This window comes from Merops nubicus, unplaced genomic scaffold (assembly GCF_000691845.1).
Source record: "Merops nubicus isolate BGI_N331 unplaced genomic scaffold, ASM69184v1 scaffold17398, whole genome shotgun sequence".
Lineage (NCBI taxonomy): Eukaryota > Metazoa > Chordata > Aves > Coraciiformes > Meropidae > Merops > Merops nubicus.
Genome location: NW_008625276.1, coordinates 4,545 through 14,438, shown reverse-complemented (window position 1 = coordinate 14,438; position 9,894 = coordinate 4,545). Strand labels below are relative to the sequence as shown.

Below are 9,894 nucleotides of genomic sequence, written 5' to 3'. Positions count from 1 at the left end.
CATTCGTGCTGGCCGGGGGAGTGGAGGATGCTCAGCACCGACCCTCTAAACAGAGCCCTGCCTCTTGCTATTGCTCACCCTGTGGGGATGTCTCCAGCTCTGCTGAGTGTGGCTCTCCTACTGCACACAACATTTCCACCCACGGGGTTATTCCAGCAGGGAATGTGTGTGCACTGTGTGTTTTATGAAGATCTCATCCTGAGAGCACGTGGGGGTGTGTTTATCACATAGGTGCCTTGTGTGTGTGAGCTCAGATACCTACATACTCCGTGGTGTAACTGTATAGATATGATATACTTTTTATTTACATTTGGTTACAATTTAAACACTTGTCGTAAATATTTCAGACACTGGAATAATTCAGGTCTATTCCCCTGTTGCCACAGTGTGCTGGCCAGTGAGAGATTAAAATTTATTTCCATTGTTTAATGGAAAATAATGAAGTGCATCTGAGTGGGCTCAGCGATGTCATGCGGGAAACGCTCGCCTTGGACAGGAGGCTCACTCCACCCAAATGTGCAATGATGGAATCAGTTGGCACACAAAAGCAACACATTTTGTGACAAGAATTCTTGGGAACTATAAGAGCACAGTATGACAAGAGCCTTTTGGAATGAATTAAACTTGTCTCAAGAATAAAAGTATTCTTTAAGCTAGCAGAAGCCTGTAGGGTTCTGCTACAGGGTTTCTCCTGTAGGGGAAGATTTCTCCTGCTCTATGCTGAATATGGTTTTATCAACAATTAGAGGTTGATATTCTCTTACCTAGGCTGTGACAGCCCTAGCTGTGAAAATTCATGAACATATCCAGGGTCACACTCTCAATAGCTGGGAGTTACTGTAGCTTGGTGGCAGCTGAATGGGGTTAAGCTGCTTTACACCAATTAATGGTTGAAACCTGAAAGTTTCATTAAGATGCATTTTATTTTCATAGTTAAAACACAGTTTGTTCTTTTCTTTCCTAAAAGTTTGTGGCTTAAAGGAATGTATATTTATAGGACTTGCAGTTTTGGGTATCGTATTGTAAAGGGAAAACTACGTGGGATTAATTAACATATACAGTTACTTCCTCTAAGAATTGATGCCCAGCAACATAAGTCATGGGGGCTAAGGTTTAAAAACTGTTGCCTGATTTGGGGTCCAGGGGCTCAGATGATTTTCAAGAGGCTCTAAGCAGGCATATGTCAAAAGCCAGACAGGACATCAGTGCTGTTTTCAGCGGTGGGAGTTTCCATTTTGCTCGGTCAGTGGAGACCTGTATTCCTGGAGCAGATGCAGATCCATTTGCATGTGAGCACAGCATAGCAGATGGCTCCGAATCTGCATGTGTGTATCAGAGGGCAAATTGCTGTGGTGCTCTGCAGCCTGCCCCCCTGGTTGGTATATACAGGCCCCTTTGCCATCAGCTATGCCACGGTGCATCATAGGATATGAAATTTAGGGCCATCTGCAGTAGCTGGTTCATTTTACAGCAAGGGCTTTATGTGGCCCTTAGGATGCTGTGTTCAATGGAATTAATGCATAGGCTGAAGGCTGGAAGTATTTGCTCCTCTTCTTGCAAGGGAGTAAACCCTGCAGGACTTGATGCTGTTTTACAAACAGAACAAGTTTTTTAATGAAACTGAAAAATTGCTACTTAAAAGTTGAATCTCAAAGTAAATTGTTTGCCTGCCTCTTTTTTCTTCCCTTCCAAAACGTCCAGGTCGTGCTGTCAACAACAGTGAATGTGGATGGGCACGTCCTGGCAGTGTCTGACAACATGTTTGTGCACAACAACTCCAAGCACGGACGGAGAGCGAGGAGACTTGACCCCTCAGAAGGTAGGAGACTCGTATGAAGAACGAATTTCTGTTTGTTTCCAGGAGGGAAGGAGAGCTGAGGGGCAACTACAGAACCTCAGGGGGTTTCGAGAAGGAAGAGGCAGCAAAGCAGTCTCTACTGCATGCAAAATGTCATCCTCTGCACATCTAGGAGCCTGGCTGCCCCCCATTTATTAATTAGTATGTACTGCAGAGATAAAAACACAGAAACACTAAGTATTATCTAGATTTCAGACTTCTGGTTCAGCTGGGATAGATTTGATTCCAGGCAAATGAGGCAACATGACATCTTAGTTAAACAGAACTGTTACAGCACGAGATGTGTATGAAAAAATGTCACTGGTTCCCTCAAACAACCCGTGTGCAGATGATGGCAGTGCACAGGAGGGAGCTGACACTAATTGAGTGGAGTTTGTTTGGCTAAGCAAGACTCATGGCCAGCTACAGGATGGGTTTTGGACTCTATTAAAGCAATTACAAATATTTGTATCTGTGAAGCTTCAAAACAGCTGCCCCCTCCTCTCCCTCTGCCCGTGCATCCACTACCAAGGCATTCCACCCCTCTCCTGCAGACAGTACTCAGAGTGACTAGAAAATGTTATCTGTCTGCTTTTCCTTCCCCTGCAGCCAGTGAAAGTGAGAAGAGCTCGTGATGTTAGTAGAAAAGACAAGCAAGGATATAATTTCATTATAATGTTTTGCTGCCCCACTTCTTAACTGTGCCCTATATCAACCCAAAAGAAGAATTAATGAACTGGAAGAAAATGATTGAATCAGTAAAGAATTCAGAGTGGTGTTAATTCTCCCCCAGCGGGCAGTGAAATGGTAGAAGGAAAATCCCAGGATTCCTAGCCTAGGAAGCCATCCAGTTTTTCCTTGACTGATTGGATGTGATTGACTGGCTGTTCAAAGGAGTCTCATGTTTTTGGAGCACTGCCAAAGTTCCCTTCCACCTCTGACCCTGTCAACATTGGGAATGGAGTGATGGATTGACTTTGGTTATGGCCTGGAAACCATATTGGGTTCCTGATGGGATGTATAGTCCAGAGGCCTTGAACATATGGAAGAGAGAAGGAAAAAAAAATCTGCTCTATAAAAGAAAAAAAAAATTATTAGAAATTCATTCCTGATAGGAATTGGAGGAAGCATTTGATATTCCCACATCTTTTTTACCTATTGATAAACTTAATAAATCTTAATCTACCTCTCTTTCCACAGAGTTTAGCTTTTCTGGGGTCACATGCTAATGAGGAGTTTGGTTTTTTTAAAAAAATCTGCCTCTGCACAACCATTTAAGCGTTTCACTTTTACACCCACTACAGTTGGCCTATTAGGCTTTAATGACACGATGTTAAGTGCCAGTAATGAATAGGCAAGTAATTAACACTAGCAAGGCAGAAAACATGCTTTTATTTATTTATTTGTTTGTTTACTGGGCTTTGTGGAACGTCGACGCAGCCTCCATGGGTGAGTGGCTGGAGAGGACTTGTCCCAGGCCTTTGCTGGCACTGGGGAGCTCCTGCCAGCCCTGAAGTATACACCCAGTGTTGCCAAGGGTCTCAAAACCACATGGGGAAGGAAAGGCCATAACCTGCTGCTCTTTGCTCCTTCTTGCTTTGTCTAGCCACACCGTGCATCAAAGCGATCAGCCCGAGCGAAGGCTGGACCACGGGGGGAGCCATGGTGATCATTATTGGAGACAACTTCTTCGATGGGCTGCAAGTTGTGTTTGGAACCATGCTGGTGTGGAGTGAGGTGGGTAGAGGTGCCTCCTTGATGCTGAACTGAAAGGACACTCCTTTTCTGAGGGAATCTGGGGGGGGACAGTGTTAATTCCTATTCCAGTAGCAGTACTAAAATGGTGGTGTGTAAGGTGGGCACCATAAACCCGTGTGAAGGAAATTCATAGAATCATAGAATGCTTTAGCTTGGAAGGGGTCTTTAAAGGTCATCTAGTCCAACACCCCTGCACTGAGCAGGGACATCTTCAGCTAGAGCAGGTTGCTCAGAGCCCCATCAAGCCTGACCTGGGATGTCTCCATGGATGGGGCCTCCACCCCCTCTCTGGGCAGCCTGGGCCAGTGTTTCACCACCCTCATAGTAAAGAATTAATGGAAGATCTTTTCTCTCTGGAACTCCTTGCTACATGACATTATTGATGCCAACTGCTCAGTAGTATCCAGAATGGATGTGAACAGTTCTAGGGATTGGGAGGCAGGTAAAGGTGAAGAGATGAAGAAAGGGGTAGGCTTTGGGAAGGAGAAAGAATTCCCTCTGGGCTCAGAAATAAGCCAGCAGTGAAGCAATGGGCATAAGCACTACAATTTTCCTAATGACAATTTATCCTAAAATGTGTCGGAGGCAGGAAACTAGACCAGATGTACCACTTGCCTCATCTCCTATATGGGGGGAAGCCAGGGGTTTACTCTTAAAGCATGTTTGGAGGGGGGAGGTGAAGGCAGAGGGAGTCACTCAGACTCGTTGTAATTGTGCCTCTCCTTTTGTTGTCTCCCAGCTCATCACGCCCCACGCCATCCGAGTTCAGACACCTCCACGCCACATTCCCGGGGTGGTGGAAGTGACATTATCATACAAGTCCAAGCAGTTCTGCAAAGGAGCACCAGGCAGGTTTATTTACACAGGTAGGTGATGGGGAGTCGTGCCGGAGGAGCTGGAGCTCAGGGGCTCTTTGGTTTGGTAATCAGTATTGACAACTCCTGGCTTGCTTGCTGTATTTATTTAGCCCCTTGCTGTTTGAAGGCCACGCTGGCAGTTGTGACATTTGGACGTGTAAGGAGATAGCATCATTGTTGTGCAGAGGTGTTAAGGAATCGTTGCTACACATGTTAATATTTTTTCCAGATTAGAGCTCATGCTGTTGTGATACGAGCCTGCCCGTGGATGCATTGAGCAGAGGAACATGATAGTATTGTTCTGCAGACTGGGAGATGTTTTATTTATAACAGTATTTATTTTACATTTCCCTCTCGCTGGGGGTAACCTTTCATTTTCAAGATAATCCCAGAGGACAAGGAGAGCATCTTGTATCAAGAGAAGCCAATGAGCTGAGTAGCAAATAAATCTGTTGCACCTTTTTTTTTATTCTTAAATGGATTATCAACTTATTTCATGCCCTATATCCACCTCTGCTAGAAGAACATTATAGCTCTGAAAGAAAAAGCTCAGATGGGACCAGATGACCATCTCATTGAATTGTCAGAACTACCAGTATTGAAGGCAAACATAGTACACACTAAAGTTTCTGCAGCCTGTTAAGCATGTCTGGAGAATAAAGGTGTGCCAGGTTCTCAGGGGTGGATATATATTCCAGCTGAAATACTTGTTTGCACCCAATCATATTCAGATATTCAAAATGCAAGGATTTCTTTTAAGCTTCTTACTACCAACAATCCTGATTAAATAACCTTTGTGTATTATAACTGTTGATTTTTAAATCAAAGCTGAACTCAATAATAAAGGTCCAAGAGGGTTTTTTTTTATTTAAAATTCCAAGGTAGAAACTTAACCACTTCTTGAATGAATTAGAATTTTTCCAAAAGTGGAAAAGTTGGAACAAAAATCTGCCACTTCAGGAATTTAGAAAGAACCAATAATTTGTGAAGATCCTGGTACTGTCTTAAGCCATTTTATATACCCTTTATTAGTAGACATGCTAAATTAGTGTTTCATTACCAACTAAACATCTGGCCATCTAAACCACCCAACTGCACACCTGGAAGCCTGCAGCAAGAGTTAAGTCTTCAATTATACAAGGTACACTAATGAAATATAAGCTCAACTGACAACAGGATTCTTGTTAGGATAGGTGCCTGATCCACAGTTAAGATAATGAAATCATATCCATTGACCAAAACCCACTGTGAATCAAGCTCAAGGAGATGAGGCCTTTCTTCTGATTTTGCACCAAAGTGACCCCAGTGCAGTGCAAAGTCATTCTGGAATTCTCCCTGGGCTCGTGAGACCAGGATCTGGCCAAAAGCTTTTGAAACACCTTTTCTTTTAAGGCAATGCACTGGTCTCTGGGAAAAGATGAATCTGATGTCTGAGCAGTTAAACCTGCCTCCTTTTCCTGAGGGATAACAGGAGAAACAGGCTGAAGATTCCCATGCACATGGAAGTACATCCCTGTTTCTAAAGCCTTGGGCCAGGTTAGCTCCCCAGGCTCTGGCACACCTTACGCCAAGGGCAGTGGCACTGATCACGTGTGGTACAGGGCTTGTAGGGGCTGCACCAGGCCTGAGGCAGAGAAAGACAGACTGATAATTCTTCAGTTGTTGCAGATTTCAGTGTGAAGTTCTTTTTCTGCTATTTTCTGCTTCTGGAGGCCTCGTTCTCACAGCGCCTTCGACACAGGCGTCACCCAGAGCCACCGGCTGTGCCTGGTGGTGCCTGGGCTGAAAGAGGCTTAGGAATGGAGTGAGAGAGACCTAGGAAGTAATAAAAATGTGCATTCCTCCGTGAAGAAAAGCCATCCTGTTATAGTGAAGCTGTTTTAAGTGCAGGACTTACTTGTACCATCCAGGGGCGACTTGAGCCAGCCTGCAGTGCGGTTCTGTGACGTGTTAATTAGAGTGCTTCCACAAAAAAAGGACATGAAGATGTCTGTAGGAGCCAGCAGAAGAGAAGAAAGTTAAATATACTATGCCTGTTGTACTGCTGTTGGCATAGGGATATCTGTTAGCATCCTCTGAGGAGCGAGTGGGTGCTTGCTGCCATATGTCACCAAACAGCACTCTGCAGAAGACGCCGAGCTGTTAGAGCGAGGGTAGAACAGACAACTTTCAATCTGTCTGTTCCAGAACCTGCAGTCCTCCCACCATGGCAGGCAAAATGATAAACACAGCTATTAGGTAGAGCCTCACCTGTGTAATCAATTCCCCCAGGTTGTTGCTGCTAAGAGCAGTAAAAACAACTTCTAAGCTATGAAAATAACATGGTGGCATTTTTTTTTCTTTCTGTGGCTGTGCTATCAGAAAACTGCCCTGATCCTGCTGTGAAAATGTGTTGATTTTTAACCTAGGCAAGCCTCGTTCAGGCAGTCAAGGTCCTTCTGCCTGTAAATCTTCTTCAGAACTTCCACCATACCTTTTGAACCTCTTGGCCAATTTATATCAGATTTTATCAGAAAGTACGAGCATCAAAGTTGCACTGTTCCAACACATCTTTGTGAGAAGGGCAAAGGGTAAGAGAAATTTGAATTAATCTTCCACTGAAAGAAACGTGCAGCTCTTTGTTGGGTAGAGTGTAGCAGAAAAATGTAAAAGAGTGAAAAGGAAAGTTCAGTTTATCATTTTCAGTCATAAATGCTAGATAATTTTATATAATTTAAGGTAAGGTAGTCCTGTGCATCATAACAAAAATATGTGTAAAATAGTGAAAAGGAAAGTTCAGTTTATCATTTTCAGTCATAAATGCTAGATAATTTTATATAGTTTAAGTAAGGTAAGGTATTCCTGTGCATCGTAACAAAAATATGTTAGGGTTTTTTTTTTTGTGATAATTTGAGTTTATTGTTTTCTTGTTACTTTTAGTACTTTATATTGCAATACATTCTCCAAGCGCCCATAAAGTTTGTAGGTAATGTGTTAGAAAATGTGATAGGCTTGGAGACACAAATAAAACCACTTCCCTCTTGAGCTGCAGTTGCCTCTATAAATGAGAATTTCTCCTCTAAGTACCTTCCCTTCCACCCAGCTTGCACTTGGCAAAACCCTAAGAAACAGAGAGATGTTAACATCAAGCCCAGGAGACCAAGGAGTGTGAAATCCTGCAACCCAAAAGCATGGGGAGATGTAGTTCCAGCAGAACTAGTGGCAGCAGCAAGAGCTGCCAGCCCTGGTGCTCACGGGGTCAGGCTGTATTAAGTCCTTCATAATTATGAAGTGCTGAGGTACAACCTCAGGTGAAAATCATGGAGGGTCAAGTCATGTGAAAAATACTGCGTGGCTGGGTACAGGCACCTCACAGCTATCACAGGAAGAATTATCCATACAAAGCCAGGCCTCGGAGGGTCTCACTGCCCTGGACATGGGCAACCCATTACAGGACAGGTTCTTCCATTTTATACATGAGATGCTGTCACAGAAGGACCAACAAAGATTAACTGCTTGCCTGTGGTGGTGCAGGAAAGCTGAAAAGAGGCAGAAAAATGGATCTGCTGTGTTCTGGTCATATCCTTTAATCACTAGAACACCAATCCTCTCCTAAAACACTGAAACAGAAAAACAATGATCTTAGTTAGTATTGTGTGCATCTGCCTATGCCCTCAATATTTAATATACAATCAAATATTAATGTTTGACCTGATTATACTTGAGCTTTTTTTCTTAAAGAGTCACAATAAGACAGGTTGTTTGAAGAAGAAAACGATAAACTGTTGAAAAGATGAATATAAAAATGGATACAACTTACAAGGGTAAATCTAAGTCCACAGAGGAGCAGTTACAGGAGCTCCTGCCTGTTCTGGAAGGTGCATTTCCAGCGGGCTCCTCATGAGGTGTGCTGGGCTGGCTGTCAGCATCCCCTCTCTTAAGTGCTGTCATTCAGGGGGCTGCAACTCAGCCATCAAATTCCTCTCATCGCCGAAATGTGATGTGTGGACTCCTCCATAAGGTCCCCAGATGGAAAACTTTTTACAGGAGCAAAGCCAGGAGGATTCCATGGGCGTCTAATAGTGCACTACACAGCACAGCAAAACTCTGCAGCAGAGGCTTGATTTTTGCTGAACCAGCTTGTGTAGTTTAGTAGTTAAACATAGGCTTAAAGAGGGAGATAAAAAGTCTATTTTTAAAGCACCACAACTAAACATCCAGTCCCCATGTGTACCTTAATCTGGTGAGAACACAGGTTACAAACATGTCTCCATGTTCTGAATCACTTCTCCTTCATCAGCTGTTCCTAGCACAGATTCTCTCTGCTGCTCATCTATCACTAGCCTCATATTCTGCTTTAAATGCTGCCCAAATTCAAGTTCTCTGCCACTGTCAGTAGTTCCATTATAGTTCCCTTGACTTTAATAATGCTTACATCAGTTTTCACCAGCTGAGGATCTGTCTCGTAGGCTTTGTACCTCCAGTTTGATCACAGCTCTGCATTTACTTTGTCACAGAGATGCTAACCTGGCAATGTGTATATCAGGGAGATTTTGAACATAATTTTCCTTGCTGAGCAGAAATCCTCCAGGGGTTAACTTGTCAGAGCAATGCAATATAAAATAATCTGCAGGATATGCTGGGCTCCCGGGCTGTACTCTATCACTCTCTGTGCTGGGTACCAAGGATAGGAAGGTGCTGCCTTGCTAAAGCCTGTAAGGAGGTTTGAGAAGGTCTTGTTATCTGCTTGTGGGAAACAACCCTTACAAGGATGCAGTGAGCTCTACAAATTGGAAGAGCGAGTTCTCTTGGCCAGAACACAAGAGATGTGACAGGAAGGGCTTGCAGGGAGCAGCTCCTACCCTGCTTCAGCCTGGGAAACCCACGTGCAAGGGGAGGGACGCTGTGCTGGGAGGAGGGTCTTTGGGACAGCTGTTGCCGACGGAGCATACACAGCACAGGACTGCTCCAGAACTCTTCTGGCAGCCTCCTGCCAACTCTAGGCCACATCAGAAGGGCCTGACCAACGTGTGTGTACCTTCCAAGCCCAGGATCAGCATGATCATAGCAAGTGAGAGTCTGTAGCCAACAGGGAAGGGTTTTGTTCTGTTGGGTGAATCATGGATTGGTTTGGGTTCATCTCGTCCAACGCCCCTGCACTGAGCAGGGACATCCCCAACTAGAGCAGGTTGCTCAGACCCGTGGCCAACCCCACCTGTAGTGTTTCAAGGGAGGAGGGCAACCTGCAACAGGGTCTCACCACCCTCAGTGTGAAAAAAAGTCTTCTTTCTATCTAGTCTAAACCTCCCTCTTTTAGGTTAAACCCATCCTCCCTTGTCCTGTCCCAACAGGCCCTGCTCTAAAGTCTGTCCCCAGCTCTCTGACAGGCCCCTGGCAGTCCTGGCAGCCCCCAGCAGGTCTCCCCAGCTCGAGCCTTCTCCTCTCAGCTGCCCCAACCCACAT

At 44.4% G+C, this 9,894-nt stretch overlaps 1 protein-coding gene across 1 annotated transcript in view; it reads left to right on the top strand.

Annotated features, from left to right (window-relative positions):
• The window catches only part of LOC103778063 (transcription factor COE2), a gene marked incomplete at both ends in the record, with an annotated part of 120,892 nt that overhangs the window by 107,165 nt on the left and 3,833 nt on the right, over window positions 1–9,894 (top strand). Inside the window, 3 exons of the mRNA XM_008945631.1 lie at window positions 1,702–1,819; window positions 3,444–3,574; window positions 4,335–4,461. Of these exons, the coding sequence (XP_008943879.1) occupies window positions 1,702–1,819; window positions 3,444–3,574; window positions 4,335–4,461 (376 nt within the window). The remainder of the gene's footprint in view (window positions 1–1,701; window positions 1,820–3,443; window positions 3,575–4,334; window positions 4,462–9,894) is intronic.